General features: G+C 34.7%; 1 protein-coding gene across 1 annotated transcript; it reads left to right on the top strand.

The window, feature by feature from the left end:
- The first annotated feature begins 4,624 nt into the window (after nt 1-4,624).
- On the top strand, nt 4,625-7,557 carry LOC127126988 (CBS domain-containing protein CBSX6). The gene is made up of 2 exons (XM_051056068.1): nt 4,625-5,368; nt 6,430-7,557. Exons 1-2 carry the CDS (start codon nt 5,028-5,030, stop codon nt 7,355-7,357), a joined length of 1,269 nt encoding a protein of 422 aa, XP_050912025.1. The 5' UTR covers nt 4,625-5,027; the 3' UTR covers nt 7,358-7,557.
- The last annotated feature ends 14,402 nt before the right edge of the window (nt 7,558-21,959 follow it).

Below are 21,959 nucleotides of genomic sequence, written 5' to 3'. Positions count from 1 at the left end.
AGGCCTTTAGTGCCTTTTTCAAACTTAACTTTTGATTAAAAGCAATCAACTCATTTTTGAAATTGATACCACGAACTATGAGGTTTTGATCCCCCATTTTTTATGTTGGTACATAGGCACAAGACCAAAGGTCTTGTCAAACACAAAAATATAATCAATAAATTCTTTTCTCATCCTCAGACTCTATTTGTTGCAAACATATTTTATACCAAAAACACATACATACATAAAAAAGGGCTCCCTAGGAGTACCTAAAACACTTTGGGTGCTAACATCTTCCCTCTGTGTAACCAACTCCTTTACCTGTGATCTTTGGAATTTTATTAGTTTTGATTTGAAAACTTCTTATCTTTGGGTTTTGTTCGTACTTTTCCCTTTTCCTTTGGAAACAATAAAAGCACGGTGGCGACTCTGGTTTTACTGACGTTGAGTTTATCCATAGCTTAATGGTCATGAATTTACCGTTACACATATATTTCTTGAGGTGTCCCTCCTGGACCAGTCTCTCAATTTATTTCTTGAGTTGGTAGCAATAGTTAATATGGTGTCCTTTGAATCTATGGAACTTGCACCATCTTCCTAGTTTAGGACTCATTATATCCTTCTTTGGAGTGGGCAGCGTATGGGTGTTGTATAGGTGAATAACCTTGTGTTAGATATGTTCACGACGAGTGTTCAGAGGCGTGAAGCTATCCATCATCTTGCCTACTCTCTTGAGCATAATTTTGTATTTAATGGTAGAGGTGTAATTACTCTTCCTTTAGGGTGTGAATCTTCAGCGTTGGGAACACGCTCTTTTACATATCACGCCTTCTTTTTGGCGTTGCTCTCCTCCTCTTTTATAAAGCATTCTTCTCTGATGACCACTTCCGCCAACGAAAGTGTTGGCTGCTAGGAGAGAGACTCATTGAAGTGTCTCGCCTTGAGTCCATTTTGGAACGCTCCCACAAGCATTTGTTGGTTTGGTGGGATGACCCTGATAGTGGCTTCATTAAACCGAGAAAAGTAGTTCCTCAATGACTTTAGTGGACCCATTGGTATGTTGAGTAGGATGGTGGTGGACATCTTCTTGTGGCGGCTGTCGGCGAACTGGTGTACATATTTATTTACCAACTCCTGATAGTTGGCGATGGAGGCATGAGGTAGACCCATATACCATCGATGTGCGGCGTCCCTGAAAGTTTCAGACAAAAACTTGCATTTCAGGGAGTTATATGGTCCTATGATGGCCATTTGTGTGTTGATGGATGTCACATGTTCGTAAGGATCACTGCACCCATTAAACTTAGTCAAAGAGGGACGTTTGATTCCTTAAGGACAGACACTCCTCGTATCTCATTTGAGAGTGACTGGGGATCCAACACCTTCATCTTCTCTAGGGGATTGGACTTCTGATGGTGTTGTGTGATGTTGTTAACATTGTCCTCTAGTGTCTGGTTCTAACAGCGTAGTTCGTCCATTGAGGCACATATCTCTGCTAAGGATTTGACATCACCGCTACCACCAATACCTTCTGGTGTAAGGGATTAACCTTTGTAGTTAACCATGGCCGAGGGCATCTAGGTGTATGAGTGAAAGGTAACGGTTAGTCAAAAAGTACAAGTGTGCATGCTACCCCTGCAAGGACATGGATACTCTGAGGCCTTAGTAGGTGTATAACAATTTGTGGTGTTTAACGTTAGCCCACGGTAAGCCTTATATGATGGTGTTTATGTTAGTTTAGAGGACCTACTCACGTGAGGTGAGAGACTCTGTATATGTGTTTGATGCTTAGATATAAGCGTATGAATTAGGATATGTCTCATTTCTCCCCTTAGGGGAGAAATATTTATAAAGGTCTTTTGGACCTATGGTTTAGGAAACCTTTAGGGAAGCAACCACTCCCTCATGATTAGGGAAGATTGTTGACTACGTATTTCTCACGAAGTCATGGTCTGACTCCTTCTCACTTAACTAACATAAGATAATTGTTTTGTACATGTCATCTGTCCCAAAAGGCGAGTCCCCCATGTTCTGTGGGGATGTCTTCTAGGCGATATCACTCTAGGAGGGGACCCAGGAGTCACCCTGGTTTGGGATCCTTCACAAATATAACACTACATTTTTATAATACATTGATCTATAAGACACAAGACCATGAGAGCTTTCACACTTTCTCTCTGCGATAACTCAGAAGTTTCAAGTTCCTTTGCTTGATTCATAACTGATTTGACACTTCATCTGGAACTTGACTCTTCTACTGACGAGACTTGATATAACTTCTTTGATAAACACAATCATCAAAAGTTGCTTGAGCATAGGCTATCAAAGACATCACCAAATATCGTTTGACATTAGGTGTTATCATCATCAAAACCACCATGAACATCTGCAGATAACTATACCAACAAACACATAGATAAGTTGTGATTGTAAATGGAACAAGATTTTTTACGTTTCTAAGCCAAGAAACCATTTCCTCTTATTCCACATAAACTTCATAATTTGAAAGAACCACGTTATAACAAACATTATCATTAACATATCCATTTTTCTCCACTTCATCAACAATTGTGACCAAATTCTTAAACATACCCTAATGTTTTATATAAATTCAAAATAGAAAATCCACTGACCATTGCACATAATCCACTAACCATTAACTCATAAGCTTATGGTTTGAAGTAAAAAGAGGAGGAAGTGTCGAGAAGGTTATTGAAATGAGAATAAATTGTGTCAAAGTCAATTTAAAAAGTGTGTTTAGAGTGTGTTTCCAAGAGGTTAGAGTAAAAGAGAACATAACCTTGTTCTCGGCTTTTGAATTTAGAAGTGATTTCAAAAACGTTAACCCCAAATCTCAAAACTCTTTCAAAATTCTAAAATTTCCAATAATTCTAAAGTCTCATGTTTTTCGAAATATCATAAATTTTAAAATCTCAAAATCTCTCATAATATTAGATTTCTCTAAATTCTAAAATCTCACGTTAACTTAAAATTTCAATCATATAAAATCATTCTTATGTCATCAAAATCTCAAAATTATTTCATCAAATATCTTTTCATATCATAAATAAATAAAGTTAAACTTCTAAAAAAAGTCTATATATTAAAATTTATTTTCGACTCATATATATAGGATACACTTTTCCCTTTTAAAAATGATTTTTATAGTATTTTATATTTTTATTTAAAAAAATTATATTTTTTTCATAAAAATTTCAAATAAATTTTTTGATTTAAATAGTTATTCTTAAAAAAATTATTTTAGATATTTAATTATTTTATTGATTTTTTTATATTGAAAATTAAAAAAAGTCACTTCACTTTCAAGCTGTTTCAAATAATTTTCCCTAAAAAAATAATTTTAAAAATATAACTTTTTAAAAAAATTGCAATTTTGAATATATTTTGATATTTTTTTAATAATTTTAGTATATGTTTATATTATAAGTGTCAAAATTATTCTTTAAATTTAAAAAATACAAATGAAAAGAAATTGCAATATTTTAAAAAACATTTTTTAAATTTTTAAAAAAAAATCTATTTAAAAAAAAATTAAAACATGTTCATAACATCTACGTACAACGCATTTAGTTTCAACCTAAATGTTTACAATCGAATATCTCCTAAAAGACAGTCATGATAAAATTCAATTAATCTAATACAACTAAGCATATGTATATAAAAAAAAACTCACGAGCACTTTAATGAATTCGAAATCTTTGGCCTCGATTACCAATTTAATGATTAGTGTAGAAAATATTTAATTACACTAAATAAAAATAAAAAACAAAATCATATTATTTATTTTTGGAAAATATTAAACTAAATTAATACAATATTTATGTAATATTATATGTTTAATACTATATTAATAAATACAAACACAAAACTATCATTCAATTGGAACTTCACATATATGATAAGTCATTCATACCATATTTTATAAAAATGTATCATATATAAATTATTTTTATACCATTAATTAATGACAATCATGTATTATGTCTGATCTTTAAATTTTAAATTATTTATAAGATTTAATATTTTAAAATATTTTAATAGAATGAATATATAATACCTTTTATATTAAGAATGCATTATCATTAAATTTATATTAATTATTTTTAAAGATAAATATCAAATATTATATTCAAAAACCAAAAACCAAAAACAACATAAAAAAAAGCTAAAATACATAGAATCTTTTTTTTTTTTATAATATAGTCAACAAAGATTTTTTTTATAATAGTATATGTTTTTATTATTAGTGTCAAAATTATATTTTAAATTTAAAACTTTTCATCACATATATAAATTTTACTAAAGTACTTTTTTATGGATTTACTAAAATATTTTTTTTATTCGGTTATTCAATAAAAATATATTATTTTATTATATCATATAAGTATTTAAAAATTTTAATATAATTTAACGGAATGCATGACTGTCATTGATCAACACCATAAAATAAATTTAAATTATTAAATAATTATTTTTTTATTATTAATAAAAAAAGAAAAAATCACATAAAAAGTGTCGAAACACATAGAACCTTTTTTTTCTTTTCTTATAAGATAGTCAACAAATTTTTTTTTCTTCTTTTCTATAAATGACTTCACATGGAAAGATATTTTAATAAGTCAAGAAAATAAAGAAAAAAATAAAATAAAAAATAAAATACTACTATGATTTGCTATATCATATAGTTCATACACATTCTTCCAATTCTCAACCGCATAACGCATTCTCCATCCACCCAATCCAATTTCGATTCTTTTTCATCTTTTCCAAAACCAACGCACTTTTCTTCCGATTGATGGGCCATAACCTTGTTGTTCTTCTTCCATGGCAATGCAAATCTCTTTCTCTCTTCCCCTTTTTCTAAACTTCATCCTCCATAGACCACCCATTAACGCCCTTGATCTTCTCCTCATCTTTTTTCATACTCTTTTATAGCCATCAATTTTTTATTCCATTCTCCTTTCACCCCATCAATTTTTTCTCGATTCTGTGGGAAAAAATTGATTTTTTTTTTTTGGGTTTTAATGGCGTCGGTGTTGGTTTATCATGTGGTGGGAGATCTGACGGTGGGGAAACCGGAGTTGGTGGAGTTTCATGAAACGGAGACGGTGGAATCTGCGATTAGAGCAATAGCGGAGTCGCCTGAAGGGAGTATACCGGTTTGGAAAAAGAGATCTCAAGGTGTGATTGAGAATAGTGATATGAGACAGATGAGGTTTGTTGGGATTCTTAGTTCGTTTGATATTGTTGCGTTCTTGGCTAAGACTCGGTGTTTGGAGGATCAAGATAAGGCTATGAAGACACCTGTTTCTGAGGTTGTTCTTTCCAATAATTCTTTGCTTAGATTGGTTGATCCTGGAACAAGGTAACCATCTTTTGTTCTTTTTTGTTTTAGCTTTGAATTGATTTCATTGAACAGAACTTGAATTTCAGTATATGATTTAGCTAGAGTATATTATGATCTATGAAACACCGACACAAACACGGATACATGTATTGTACTGTAATATTTTGAAAAGTGATGCTTATTGATTGTAAATCAGATGTGTAGGTGATAATCCCAAGTATTTGGGCTATATAGGTTATAATCCTATTAGTTTCTCTACCTTATGTTTGTTGGTATGGTTTAAAGATTAAAGTTATGCATAATTTAGCTTAGTGAATTGTGCTATACCTTTCAAAACATAGGTGACAATGTATGTTTGGGATTGCAGAAAATAATGGTTTGTTTAAATTCTGCTATGATGGTGATATAGCACTACGATAGCTGCTATTCGAAAACACTTTGTGTTAAACAGCGTATTGTGGAACAATGTCAATGCCGTTATTACTTCTATTCAACAACATTGGTTTGAGGGAATGATTAGGATCTGTCCTTTGTTTTTAATGGTTTTCATGCATTCATGGCAGAAGGAGCACAGCAAAGTTCACCATATATTTGTAATCGTAGTAATGTTTTTTGATGCTAGGTTATCCAATAGAAAAGGGATGTTTAATGTATGTTAATATTAAGAATCTGTGGCTACCATTCCCTTTTTTAGGAACAAAGGTGAAGCATTTCTATGTAAAAAATGCATGTATTGTTGTATTTATCAGATATTGGTATAAAGCCAAAATAAGATAAATATTCCTCTGCAAATGTGTGAATGTGATCTCCCTTTTTATCATGACAAAAATGAAGTAACAAAGAAAATTGTCATATTTGTGTTCCTTAGAAACTAGACAGCCAAGTTCATGAAGCTTGTTTTCAAATGTGTTTGGTAATCACTTTAAAATTTCAAAAAACTATTTCTTGTTTTGATTAGAAAAATATAGACAAAAAGCTAGATTGAATTGAAGTGTTTCAGAACTAGTTTTAATTTGAACAGAAAGTTTTATAATTTGCCAAACATGTGGTTAATGTCTTTAATTTTTCCTTTGATTAAGGTTGATAGATGCACTGGACATGATGAAGCAAGGCGTGAAACGTTTGCTTGTTCCAAAGAGTATAGTATGGAAGGGCATGAGTAAGCGTTTCTCAGTAATCTACTATGGCAAGTGGCTCAAGAATCCTGAATCTCCTAGCAGCAGCAGCAACAATCTACCTGCGAATCTAAATCGGAACACCTCAGCATCCATCCGTGATAAGTACTGTTGTCTATCCAGAGAAGACGTACTCCGTTTCATCATCGGTTGTCTTGGAGCTCTAGCTCCGATTCCTCTCACTACCATCGCTGCACTCGGAGCGATTAATCCAAACTACAGCTATATCGAATCCTCCACTCCCGCGCTCGAATCATCTCAAAAGGTTCCTCAAGATCCAAGTGCAGTTGCAGTAATCGAAACCACATCAGACGGTCGGTGTAAGATCATTGGAGAAATTTCTGCAATCAAATTATGGAAATGTGATTACTTATCCGCCGCATGGGCTTTAGCGAATCTCACGGCAGGACAGTTCGTTATGGGAGTTGAAGATAACGTCACCTCAAGATCACTGCCTGATTTCTGCGTCAATTCAAGATCCGGAGGAGATAATGATTTGGCCAACGGTGGTTCGAGAAAACCAAAGAAATTCAGTAGCAGGAGTATCGGATTCTTCAATAATTCTGCAAGCCATAGTTTCGGTTCGAGGAGCATGTATCGAGGTAGAAGTGCACCGTTGACATGTAAAGTGACCAGTTCATTGGCTGCTGTCATGGCTCAGATGCTATCTCATAGAGCAACTCATGTTTGGGTGACTGAGGATGAGAATGACGAGATTTTAGTTGGTGTTGTTGGATATGCTGATATATTAGGTGCTGTGACGAAACCACCCACAATCTTCACTCCTGCTAATAAATCTTCAGAAGGGATAGTAAATGAAATTCAGTGTTGAAATTTGTTTTTGCTTTAAATTCCTTTCATGAGAGTACTTTTAGTGTTTGTTACTTTGGTGATAAGCCATATTATATTCCACCATATATCCCATAAGACATTCAGAGTTGAAATCGGTTTTCTTGTTTTGTGTTTGTGTACAAGTTTGTATTATTTGATAATGATAATAAAATGGAATAAATGTATGTTTAGATTGGTTTATTTGAGCTTATCAGAATCATCTTTGATATAAGAACTAACTCGTGAAAATAAGTCTGAGTTTATGAAAATAATTTATGACATGATTATAATCTGTTTTCATATGAACCGATTTCAAATCAAAGATATTTCTTTTAATTTAATAACATGGCTATTTTTTCTTTTGATTTGTTTTTTAGTCCATTATTATTAGTAGATGCAATTGTCCTGAGATTTCAATATTTCCACACAATTTTGGCAGTATACATTATTGACTAAACAATGAAAGTACCTAATTGAATAATACCATGTTGTGGAATGTGGTCCACCAAGCTCTAGATATCTCTTTTTCAAGAGGTTGGGGCTGCTACACTTTTGGCCAATCATAGAGATTAGTATATTGATTAATATAGTGCATAATAGAAAAAACAAATTACGACAGCGATATTAGAAAAGAGGAATAGCCAAGTCAAACATGTGATGAGCTGTTTCGTTGTGTTGTGTCTTTGGTATTTGGCCTAATCTTTAAACGGTGTAACGTGTGATCGAAGACAAGTAGAGTTGTAAACGTTTGAGAATGATTAAATGCAAATGTTGACTGAGATAACAGAGGGGAGAGGAAACAGTTCTGTTACAATACACGATAGTGCTTGGTTATAAGAAGAAGAATTTCAAACAATTGTTATATGAAGTGTAAGAATAGAGGTAAAATGGGTGAACTAGCTTTGAAAATCGATATTAGAAAAACTTATGATAGAAATAATTGGAATATGTTAAAAACATGATGAAAATGATATGTTTTCATGAGAAGTGTGTCAATTGGACGGATCTATGTATGGATATTCTGCAATATCATGTGTATGCAGGTTAATAATGGGGAGAGAGAGTTGGTTTGCAAAACACATATAGAGGACTATGTTTAGGGGACCTTTGTTTATCATATATATATATATATATATATATATATATATATATATATATATGATTAATTGTTATGCACTGTCAGTGTAAAAAATTTTATACTGTCAATACATCACAATCATCCGTTTGTGTTACTTTACATGTGATTATAATAAAAGTCAAACTTCTTTAACAAATCAATGGTTATAATCAACTGATAGTGTAAAATATCTTTACACTGTCAGTGTATTTCAATTAAATTCTCTCTCTCTCTCTCTCTATATATATATCTATCTATCTATATCTATATATATATATATATATATATATATATATATATATATATATATATATATATATATATATATATATATATATATATATATATATATATATATATATATATATATATGAGAAAGTTCTTCCAATCATACTAAAACAATTCGATGCAAGGTGTGATATCTAAGATATTAAAATGTGTCATGGAGCTCCACTCCTAACACACCTTTTATTTGGTGAGGATTGTTTTTTTTTAGTGTGGGCGAAGGATAAATTACAACTTTGCTCAACATTATAAAAAATTATGACGAATTATCGATATCGAGTCAAGCCATCAATATGTAAAGACCTGAAATATCTTTTAGCAAAAATACCAATGTAGAAATGAAGAATAAATTGCAAATTGTTTTTCAGGCGACAAAAGTTATGGGATCAGATAAATATCTTAGCATATCGATTTCAAATATATCCGGATGCACCCTAAGCACACGACATATGTCAATTCTAAGCGACATCCTAGGAGTGACATTTGTGTTAATTCGAAGATGCATCTCTGGAATCTGTCTGTAGATGCATTTCCTTAACATTAGGAAACAGAAACAGAAGTCGAAAACCAAAAATTGTATTTTGACAAAATAAAATTATCATTCATAACATAAAATCAACATTACATAGATGTGTCATACCCAAAATTTACCCTCCCCTTTTCACTTTTCATCTAACCTATGACTTGGGATTCACATGTACTCATCATGCCTCATTCATGTGCATCATTCATTCATGTTAACACCTTCTCATAATCATCATAGATTCAAAGCTTGTGTTTTGTTTGAGCATTGGAGCTTGGCTCATCATATGATGGGGAAACCCTAATTTCTTGATCTTTGGGCATGGACTCAAGGAGATCACAACTTGGCATTCATCTATGCATAAAAACCCTAATTCTTGACTATGCTACTGAGGGATTTTGTGATTGCCTCTTGAGCATTGATTTAATCATATAAACCTAGTTGTGGGCCTATGTGTTAGGAGCTTGTCTGTGGAGCTTCATGTTTGGTTTGAAGATCTTGATTAGGGGTATGCATCATGAAACCCTAATCAAGGGTGCTTGGTACTTGTGATTTGGATTTTGACCATGGAATTGATTGAAACCATTGAGAGGAGGTCTTTGACCATGAAATTGATCGAAACCATTGGGATGAGGTCTTTGACCATATTGTTATACATCTTGTCATGCATCATCAACAATTAAACTTGCCATTATGCATGAGATTCATTCACCTAACCCACATGGCAACTTGTTTGGGATTTCATTTGGATCAAGGTCTTTGTTTGCATCCATTCTTATGTTGGTTTCAAGCTCTTAAGTTTGATTCATGGTCATTGTTTCCATCCATATGAGGTTGTCAAGATCATTGGTTCTTGGTCTTGATTCTTGAGTCATTAGTCTTTGGTCTTTGGTCAATTCAAACTTGTTTCAATCATGGTATGCAGTCATTTTCAAGTTGGTTAAGGTCTTGGTTTCTTGTGCTTGGTCCATTGGACAATCAAGTCCACAGTTCATACACTGCCATATTCATCAGTACAGTCAATACAAACCTCATTACATTCATATTATGTTCATTCATTTCAAAATATTCATGACCATACAAGATTTGAAAAATTGGCCAAATTTGTTATAGTTTGACTTTTGATCAACCAATTGACTTTTTGGTCAACCAGTTGACCAAAGTCAACTGACCATCCATTGACCCCTAAGACCTATTACCATTCATATTGCTATGTTTCATCATCAAAAATCATGTTTTCATTGAAATGGCCTCATGTCCATGGCTTGGTCCATGACTTGGTCCATGTCCAGGTCAGACCACCAAACGGACCAGGTCATGGAGCACCAAATGGACCAATATACCACCACATGAACCATGGCCCTTTTTTCATTTTTAACCAAGTGACTTTAAACCAACTTCCTAACTATGTTCATGCAATCATGGCCATTAATTCATTCACATCCAAAACTTGTCAATTCATACACATTCAAGTTTCATCATAAACCAAATTCCATACATATTTCCAAACATTCAACTACATACATCAACCATCATTCCAATACATAAACCAATATACATATTTCATTTCAAGCTAAAATATTCCACAAGTCCCTAACTAGCATGATAACATGTCCATGGCCTTTGACAATCACCATGACAATCCTAACATAGCAACCTCAAGTCATTTTCACCATAGTATTGCCCAAGAAAACATGTCCACCATAAAATCCAATTATGCAAAGCCTTGCACCAAGCTTCATAGCCAATCCAGCTCCATGACAGTCAATGGCAAGACCTGTAAAAATTACAACTCAGTCCAAATGTAACCTGCATTACAACTCATAACAGAAATAGAACCAAAACAACTTTTAATACTCATTAACTTAACTCAAACTAACATGGCCCTGCAAATTCTAACATTTAACTTTAGCCTTCATAAGCCAATTCAGAAACTAGTCAAACACGGGCTAACTTCATTCATTACACAAGCCAATACTTATTAAAACTCCAACATGCCTTTAACATCACTAACTTCATTCAAACTAACTCCAAAAATTCAACTCACGATTAACAAGTTAACAAATAGCACGTTGAATTTCAAAGTTCCATAGTAAGCATACAAATGCGGTACAGAGAACCAAAATCACCAACTGAATATGAATCTCATAACTAACTCAAAACATAATCATTTCATTTGAAACTAACTTCTAAATTTCATTAGAATTTGGAGTGAATTTCAGTGGCATTTTGCAACAGAATCAAACTCTATAAATCAAATAATTCTTCACTCATTCAAGTGACACGCACCATTTTCACATTTCCAGATTTTTGAGTGTCAATCTTCACACACACTCTCTCTCTCTCTCTCTCTGAATTTTCTTCACCCTCACAAAGCACTTTTTTCAGAAACTCCATTGAAGCTTCACCTTGAAGCTTCAACAAGAGTGAGCTAAACCTTTCATTTTAATCCCTCACGGTTGGATTTCTTAGTTCATAGAAGAAGTTTGGAAGATGAATTGAATACGAAGAAAAAGATAAGATCGTGAATTACCTATTTTTAAGTGATTTTCCGCTACGTCTTCTTCTTCTTCGATTCAACCTTCACCAGAACAATTCTCCGTTTCGGAGGTAAATCTTCTTTCTCTTCTATTTTCCATGTTATGGTTACCATCGTGTAGAGGACATGCATGGCATTAATACCCCCCCCCCCCCCCAACGTTTGAGCACGAATTTGCGAATATACGCCATTTAATTTAGCTTTGAATAGTTAGGGTTCATCCATGTTTCCCTTTAATTTTCATAACTTGAAATTCTGGTATCAGATATGAGATGTCGAAGCTAATGTCACGACACTAATATCTGAATAATAAGTGAAATATGAACAGACTAAAAATCAGGAAACAATTGAAAAACGACACAAGCAATTGTTAACCCAGTTCGGTGCAAACACACATACGTCTAGGGGCTACCAATCCAGGAAGGAAATCCACTAAACAGAATTAGTTCAAAGACTCTCAGCAAACAACTTCAAGTTACAGTCTTCTCACCTAATCTATACCCGTGTGATTTCTATCTAAGAACTCTTAGACATGAGACCCTACTCACTCCCCCTCAATCACAGCAGTGATACTAGAACAAATACCAAAAAGAAAGAAGACACACTTCAAGGACACACACTTGATCTTGCTTAAAAGCTTCAATCAAGTAAACAAATACACTCTTACTTTAAAGCTTAGTGTGGAAAAATTACAACTCAAATATTCAGTCCAATTCACACATCAACAAGATGTATGAATGGCTCACAATTCACAAACTCACACAAGACTAAAACCCTAATCCTCACTCACTTCACATTCGTGTTTTTCTGTGTCACTGAACAGGGTTTACATCGTCTTTAAATAGAAGCTTTCTAAATGGGCCTGGGCAGCATGAAACCCTAATTATATTTGTTGTGTATTCCTTAAGAATTAGCAGTTAATCATTCCTTTTTGGGAAACAGAATATTCTGGCGTTAAATAGAATTACTCCTAGACTAATGCATGCAATCTCCACATAAGCACACAAAGACTTGCATGAAAAGCGCAACAAGAAAATACATAACATTCAGACTGAATGTTCTGTATGCACATGTCGTAACATCGGGTCTGACATCTTGAATAAATCCTATCAACCAACCTGCAGAAAGCTTATATCATATGTCAAGACTACAAGCGTGACATCTTGTGATAACATTATGTTTTACCAAAATTGATGCCAATTCATAGAACCAACAAACTCCCCCTTTGACAAATTTTGGCTAAAACAAACAACAGACCACACGTTCACAAGAAATCAATTAGAGCATCAGTTCAACAGCAGAAGTAAACATACACACATTACTAACAATTAGTAAACACACAAGCGCTTGTACTCTCCCTCAAGTCCATGCAACTTCCCAGAATACAACAGCTTCACACAAACAGAACACAAAGAATTCTAGAATTCCCCCCTGCACTAAACAAATAAACACCTGAATTCTCCCAACAACCTCACTGCTTCACAACTAGAAAACCACAGAGAATTCTCCCCCTGTACCAAATAATCAGAGCACTAGCAGTACAGTAGTGTCTCCCCCTTGATTGGAACATGCAGAAGCGGAGGCATCAATGGAGATGGGTTGGTTCAAATCAATGTCCGTGCCGGGAATAACAGAGAGAGGAGTAACATCCAGAATCTCATCATCAAGGACGCCCATGGGAGGAACACTAACTTTTGGAGTAGACTTAGTATTTTTAGAAGCAGATGTATCTTGATGTTGTGACATTTTGGAGTTTTTATGGAAAAAGTAAGATTGCCCTAGCAGAGGTTTGTGGAGAAGGAGAAGGAAGATGGAAGAGTTGGAGTAGGTAATGAGGTTATGGGGGTAGCGTGTGAAGATGGAATAGATGGTATTTCCAAAACAGGGTGATGATTTACCATAATGAGGGCACTTTATTTTAGGCAAATAGACAATAATTTGATTACTTTTTCCATTCCATATTAATTGCTACAAATTTTCATAAATGCAAATCCCTAATTTCCCTCTCAGGAATTCAAATTGATTTACATCCAAGGCCTTTGTAAAAATATCAGCTAACTGCATCTCAGTAGCAACATGCTCTAAGACTACAGTCTTATCCTCCACAAGTTCTCTAATAAAATGGTGACGGATATCAATATGTTTGGTCATGCTGTGCTGAATAGGGTTCTTTGAGATATTTATAGCACTCAGGTTGTCACAGTATAATGTCATGACATCTTGTGTGACATTGTATTCAGTCAGCATTTGTTTCATCCACACCAGTTGAGAACAACTACTTCCAACCGCTATGTATTCACCTTCAACAGTAGACAGAGAAACACAATTTTGCTTCTTACTAAACCATGATATTAAATTGTTCCCCAAGAAGAAACATCCTCCTGATGTGATTTTCCTATCATCAGCACTTCCAGCCCAATCAACATCACAATAGCCAGACATCACAGATTCAGATCCATGAGTGTATAACATCTCATAGTCACAAGTGCCATTGACATATTTCAGAATCCTTTTCACTTGGTTTATATGGCTCACCTTTGGTTCAGCTTGATATCTAGCACATACACCTACACCAAAAGCAATGTCAGGTCTGCTTATTGTAAGATATAACAAACTTCCTATCATGCTTCTGTAGAGACTTTGATCCACACTGACACCATTTTCATCTTTATACAACTTCAGACGAGTAGGAGCAGGTGTCCTCTTGTGTCTTACATTCTCCATGCCAAACTTCTTAACAATATTCTTGGCATATTTACTTTGAGATAGAAAGATAGAATCTTCCATCTGCTTGACTTGCAGGCCAAGAAAATAGGTTAGTTCTCCAACAAGACTCATTTCAAATTCAGATTGCATTTGTTCAACAAAATGTTGAACCATCTTACTTGACATCCCACCAAACACAATATCATCCATATAGATCTGAGTAATCATGAGCTTTCCTCCTTCATCTTTGACAAATAAAGTCTTATCAATGTCTCCCTTTCTGTATCCATTGTCAATGAGAAACACTGCGAGTCTCTCATACCAAGCTCTAGGAGCTTGTTTCAACCCATAAAGAGCTTTCCTCAACTTATACACATGCTTTGGAAGATTTGGATCTGTGAATCCCTTTGGTTGTTCAACATATACTTCCTCATTCAAGTAGCCATTTAAGAAGGCACTTTTCACATCCATTTGGAACAATTTAAACTTCAGAATACATGCCACTCCTAGCAATAGTCTAATGGACTTCAGGTGAGCTACATGTGCAAATGTTTCATCAAAGTCAACTCCTTCAACTTGAGTGTATCCTTGAGCTACTAATCTTGCTTTATTCCTAGTAACCACACCTTTTTCATCAGATTTATTCTTGTATATCCACTTTGTTCCAATAACATTTATTCCTTCAGGTCTTGGAACCAATACCCATACTTCATTTCTCTTGAATTGGCCTAACTCTTCCTACATGGCATTGATCCAGAATTCATTAGTTAAAGCTTCTTTAACATTCTTAGGCTCAATCTTTGACACAAAACAGGCATGTGATATCACTTCCCTTGATCTAGTGGTGACTCCTTTATTTAGATCTCCTATAATGAGATCTTTAGGATGATCCTTCTGAATTCTGATAGAAGGTCCCTTATTTACTTGATCAGCTTCAGGTTCATCTTGGGTGGACTCACTCTCACTACTTTTATCAGAAGGTTCAGTTGGGGCATCATTCAGACATGTTTCAACATCGTCTGTGACATTCGTCTCTTGATCATCAACAACAACATTGATAGATTCCGTCATAACTTTAGTTATGGAATTAAATACTCTAAAGGCTCTGCTGTTTTTTGAGTAGCCCAGAAATATTCCTTCATCACTCTTGGGGTCTATTTTCCTTCTTTGTTCACGATCAGCCAGAATATAGCATTTACTACCAAACACATGGAAGTATTTGACAGTAGGTCTTCTTCCCTTCCATACTTCATATAAAGTGGTTGAGGTCCCTTTTCTCAAGGTTACTCTGTTGTGAATATAGCAAGCAGTGTTCATAGCTTCAGCCCAAAAATGGTAAGGCAACTTCTTAGCATGAATCATAGCTCTAGCAGATTCTTGGAGAGTTCTATTTTTCCTTTCCACCACACCATTTTGCTGAGGGGTAATGGGAGAAGAGAACTCATGTACAATCCCTTCAGATGAGTAGAAATCAGCAAATTTACTGTTTTCAAATTCTTTCCCATGATCACTTCTAATTTTGATAACATGACTCTCTATTTCTCTTTGAAGTCTTTGGCAAAGGTCTTTGAACACATCAAACACATCAGATTTTTCCCTTATAAAATTCACCCAGGTATATCTGGAGAAGTCATCCATCACAACATAAGCATACCTTTTTCCACCAAGACTTTCCACCTGCATAGGTCCCATTAAGTCCATGTGGAGAAGTTCCAACACTTTAGATGTGGTGTCATGTTTGATCTTCTGATGTGATATCTTTGTCTGCTTTCCAATCTGACATTCACCACATAATCTTCCTTCTTCAATCTTTAATTTTGGGATTCCTCTGACAACTTCAACAGATATGATCCTCTTCATCCCTTTAAGATGCAGATGACCCAGTTTTTGATGCCATAGTTTCACTTCTTCTTCTTTAGCTAGAACACATATTTATGAATGGCTAGTTTCTTAAGGAATCCACATGTAACAGTTGTCCTTAGATCTGACTCCTCTCATGATCACTTCATTTTTTGCATTAGTAACCAAACATTCAGTTTTTTTGAAGTTCACATTGAGACCTTGATCACATAGTTGACTGATGCTGATCAGGTTTGTAGTCAATCCTTTAACAAGCAACACATTATCAAGGTTAGGAACTCTAGAACAATTTAGCTTTCCAATCCCCTTGATTTCACCCTTTGCTCCACCATCAAAAGTTATATAGCTAGTGACATGAGATTGAAGGTTAACCAACAGATTTTTGCTTCCAGTCATGTGTCTGGAGCATCCAATGTCAAAGTACCAATCTTCTTTGGCTGAGACTCTGAAGGAAGTGTGAGCTATCAAGTTAGTAGCACCAACCCTAGGAGCCCATTATTTTCTGTTAGAAGAGATGTGTTGTTTTAGTCTAGGTTGATGAGTAGGACTGGGATAACCATACAACCTAAAGTAGAATGGTTTTATGTGACCAAATTTCCCACAGTAATGACATCTCCATATTTGGTATTTTCCTTTTGAGTGCTTATGTTGTCTTCCCTTGTGATATTGAGACACCTGATGTGACATCTTTGGTTTGCTATCAGAGGGACTACAATCAGTAGACGATTCCTTGAACCCAAGGCCAGTCATGTCTCCTATCATCTTTCCATCCTGGAGGATTTTGTCTAAGGTGTCAGATCCACTATTTAGCATTCTGACAGACTTAGTCATCTCATCCAGTTTGGAATTCAGGAACAAGGCTTCAATCTTCAAATTAGAAATGGTTTCTAAGTGTTCTATCTTCTTAGCCTCTAGTTGGGTTATTAGTTTCTTCTGATTCTCCACTTGTTGACACACTTCTTCACTTCTGAAACACAACTTCCTGTAAGAAGTAGCTAATTCATCAAAGGTTAATTCATCTTCACTTCTGAAACACAGCTCCCAGTCAAGGCAATCACAAGATTGTCAGATTCTCCTTCTGTTTCACTTTCAGAGTCATCATCAGACCAAGTAGCAGCAAGACTCTTCTTCTGTTTCTTGAGATAGGTCCCACATTCAGCTCTAATGTGACCATACCCTTCACATTCATGACACTGGATTCCTTTGTTCTGTTTGAATTTTTCTTCAGATCTTGTTCTTCTTCTAGCATCATTGGACCTACTGAAGTCAAATGAGTTGTTCTTGACATTAGACTTTGACTTCACATCCATCCTCTTCAGGATTTTGTTGAATTGTCTTCCAAGTATCACTAAGTCATTTGACATACCTTCATCCGTATCCTGACTACTTTCCTTCTGTTTATCTTCAGTGTTTGACACAAAGGCTATGCTTTTGACTTTATTTTTAGATCCATCACTCATTCCCAACTTGAATGTTTGGAGGGATCCAATTAGCTCATCCACTCTCATCGTGCAGATATCTTGAGATTCTTCTATGGTTGCCACTTTCATGGAAAATCTTTTGGGGAGTGACCTGAGAATTTTTCTCACAAGCTTTTCATCTGACATCTTCTTACCTAGGGCACCTGAGGAATTAGCAATCTCAAGAATATTCATATGGAAATCATGAATACTCTCATCTTCTTTCATCCTCAAATTTTCAAACTTGGTAGTAAGCAGCTGTAATCTAGACATCTTCACTCTAGAGGTACCTTCATGAGTGGTTTTGAGAATATCCCAAGCATCTTTAGCCACCTCACAGTTGTTCACCAATCTAAAGATGTTCTTATAAATCCCATTGAATATAGCATTCAATGCTTTAGAGTTTCCAAGAGCTAGTTCATCCTCCTCCTTGGTCCATTCTTCCTCAGGCTTCTTATCAGTTGTAACTTTTCCATCCTCAGTAATGAAAGGATGTTCTCAGCCTGTTAGAACATCTTTCCAAGCCTTATTGTCCAAAGATTTCAAGAAGGCTACCATCCGAGGTTTCCAGTAATCATAGTTAGACCCATCCAGAATTGGTGGTCTATTTATAAATCCTCCGTCTCTGTCCATAGTACCAGAAAGTAACGTCCCAAGATCTCACCTAGAACCAAAGCAGAATGCCTGCTCTGATACCAATTGAAATTCTGGTATCAGATATGAGATGTCGAAGCTAATGTCACGACACTAATATCTGAACAATAAGTGAAATATGAACAGACTAAAAATCAGGAAACAATTGAAAAATGACACAAGCAATTGTTAACCCAGTTTGATGCAAACACACCTACGTCTGGGGGCTACCAAGCCAGGAAGGAAATCCACTAGACAGAATTAGTTCAAAGACTCTCAGCAAACAACTTCAAGTTACAATCTTCTCATCTAATCTCTACCCATGTGATTTCTATCTAAGAACTCTTAGACATGAGACCCTACTCACTCCCCCTCAATCACAACAGTGATACTAGAACAAATACCAAAAAGAAAGAAGACACACTTCAAGGACACACACTTGATCTTGCTTAAAAGCTTCAATCAAGTAAACAAATACACTCGTACTTCAAAGCTTAGAGTGGACAAATTATAACTCAAATACTCAGTCCAATTCACACATCAACAAGATGTATGAATGGCTCACAATTCACAAACTCACACAAGACTAAAACCCTAATCCTCACTCACTTCACGTTCGTGTTTTTTTGTGTCACTAAACAGGGTTTACATCGTGTTTAAATAGAAGCTTTCTAAATGGGCCTGGGCAGCATGAAACCCTAATTCTATTTGTTGCGTATTCCCTAAGAATTAGCAGCTAACCATTCCTTTTTGGGAAATAGAATATTCTGGCGTTAAATAGAATTACCCCTAGACTAATGCATGCAATCTCCACATAAGCACACAAAGACTTGCATGAAAAGCACAACAAGAAAATACATAACATTCAGACTGAATGTTTTGTATGCACATGTCGTAACATCGGGTCTGACATCTTGAATAAATTCTATCAACCAACCTGCAGAAAGCTGATCTCATATGTCAAGACTACAAGCGTGACATCTTGTGATAACACTATGTTTTACCAAAATTGATGTCAATTCATAGAACCAACATAACTCAAGAAGATTTAGAAATTTTATAGGCATATTCAGACTCAGCGCTTAGATTTGGTTCATGTCATGTTCTTGATTTGAGTTTAGAGGCACCTCCGCCACGGCGGATGGAGATCTGAGCTGAGAGGGGAGAGTAACACATTTGTGTTGAATCTGAGTTTCCTTCATGACATGTTTATCACACGCATTTTTATTTCATAAGCTCATTAATCCTACTCATTGTTGACTTATTGTCCACATAATTTGCCTTATCCATTTTGCCATGTTGTTTTTCGTATGGGTCTGTAAGTCTAGGCTTTAGGCCATTATTATTGATGTTGCCATGTTCTTGATATCTTACCCTCATGAAGTGTGTGGTTAATTTTACTGGGCTTTCACTTTGGCCCATGTTCCATTCTCATGTTTGCACCCCTGAGTGCAATTCTGCCCTCTGGTTTTTTGTGTAATCTTAATATACATTTTTCATGATTTTTTGGCCATGCTTTCTTGATATTTTTTGTACTATTTTACTACAATCTTAATACTTTTACCATAAAAAACTTGTTAAATTATTCATTTGTTTGTTAATTGTCACTTAGAAACTTTGTTGAGTTTTAATTCATTTTTGATTGAATATTTTCTCACTTTGCATGATTAATCCAGTTGTTGATTGTGGTATTTCTACATGTTTGATATAATATGTTCATATATTAATTAGGGTAAAAATGTGATTGTAACTGACCACTGATTCAAATTAATCAAGAGCTCACAAGTATCATCCATATATTTCTCTCTTGACCAATCATAAAATAGAGAATTAAATAAATAAAATCAAAAATTAAAAATAAGGAACTCTTTATTTTGTTGTTACGCAAGAATCTGTAACCATGTCTTCTTTTGTTGTTACATGAGAATCTGTAACCCTTTTCTTTTTTTGGTTGCGTGAGACTCCATAACCCTTCTTTTGTTGTGTGAGAATCTGGAACTCCTTACCTTGTTGTTACATGAGAATTTGTAACTTTCCATCAATGTTATGTGAGAAACTATAACCTGTATGTTGTTGTTCTATGAGAACCCGAAACTCTTTATTTTGTGGTTACGTGAGAATCCATAACCCTTGTCTTCTTTTGTTGTTACGTGAGAATCCATAACACTTTTCTTTTTTCAATTGTGTGAAAATCCATAACCCTTCTTTTATTCTGTGAGAATCCAAAACTCCTTACCTTGTTGTTACGTGAGAATCCGTAACTTTTCCATCAGTTTTATATGAGAAATCGTAATCTGTATGTTGTTGTTCTGTGAGAATCTAGAACTTTTAACTTTCGCTACGTGAGAATCCGTAACCCTTTTCTCTTATGGTTATCTGAGAATCCATAACCTGTCATTTGTGTTGTTTTGTGAGAATCCCAAACCCTTTCATTTTCGTTACGGGAGAAGCCATAACATGTCCTTTATTGTTGTTATGTGAGAATCTGGAACCTTTTCTTATTGTTACATGAGAATCTGTAACTTTTCATCAATGTCATGTGAGAATCTGTTATCTTCTTTTTGTTCTATGAGAATCTAAGACCTTTCTTTAAGCTACTACTTTTCTTTGTGAGAACCTATAGTCATTTCATTTTGTTACGTGAGAACCCGTAACATATCACATTTGTTATGTCAAACTTTCAAAACCTACCTTTTTTGTTATAAGCCATAACTCATCCATTTTTGTTACAATCTATAATCCTCCTTATGCTCAGTGAGAATCCCAATCTTACCCTTTTCTTTTACACGGTTTGGAAAATACCCTTTGGTTCATTCTATGAGAAACTAGGACTAACCATTTCTTCTCAATATGTCCCCAGTGAGTCATTTCAACCTTACATCATATAATCATAAACAGGCCTCTTTGGCAAGCTATCTAAACAATCCTCACAGACTCTGCTTCACATTTCATATCCCAACAAAAAAAGGTCCTTCATGCATAATATCTCATATCATTTCATCTGCATCCAACGACAAAATGGGGTCTTTTAGTATTTAGCTATCTGCCACTGCGATCATATGAAGAGTAACCTTCTTCATATTCTCTGGTCGAAGATATTTAAATAGGGGCAACTGTCACACTCCATTTTTGACCCTGAATCATTGATTCAATACGTTCATCATAACTTTACTTTACTTTTCACCAAAGATACATAAAAGAATAAAATATCAACAAGAATAAATATCAACAAGAATAAAATATCAATACGTTCATGTATAACATGCATTTTCATTTTGCATAATGCCTAAAATATCAACAAGAATAAATTTTTGGATCTACACATAGGCCAGTTGAATAGTTTCTCAAAGATACATAAAAGAAGCAGATAACAAATTTAAAAATCGTTCTTGCAAACATCAATTTTATTAATCTACGGTTCAAATAGTTTAATCTGGTGTGCTCGTTTTATTTTTTTCGACTCTTTTTTCGATCATATTT

The sequence above is a fragment of the Lathyrus oleraceus genome, chromosome 3, assembly GCF_024323335.1.
Source record: "Lathyrus oleraceus cultivar Zhongwan6 chromosome 3, CAAS_Psat_ZW6_1.0, whole genome shotgun sequence".
Classification (NCBI taxonomy): domain Eukaryota; kingdom Viridiplantae; phylum Streptophyta; class Magnoliopsida; order Fabales; family Fabaceae; genus Lathyrus; species Lathyrus oleraceus.
Note: the sequence above shows the minus strand (reverse complement) of the source record. Positions and strands in the feature narration are given on the sequence as shown.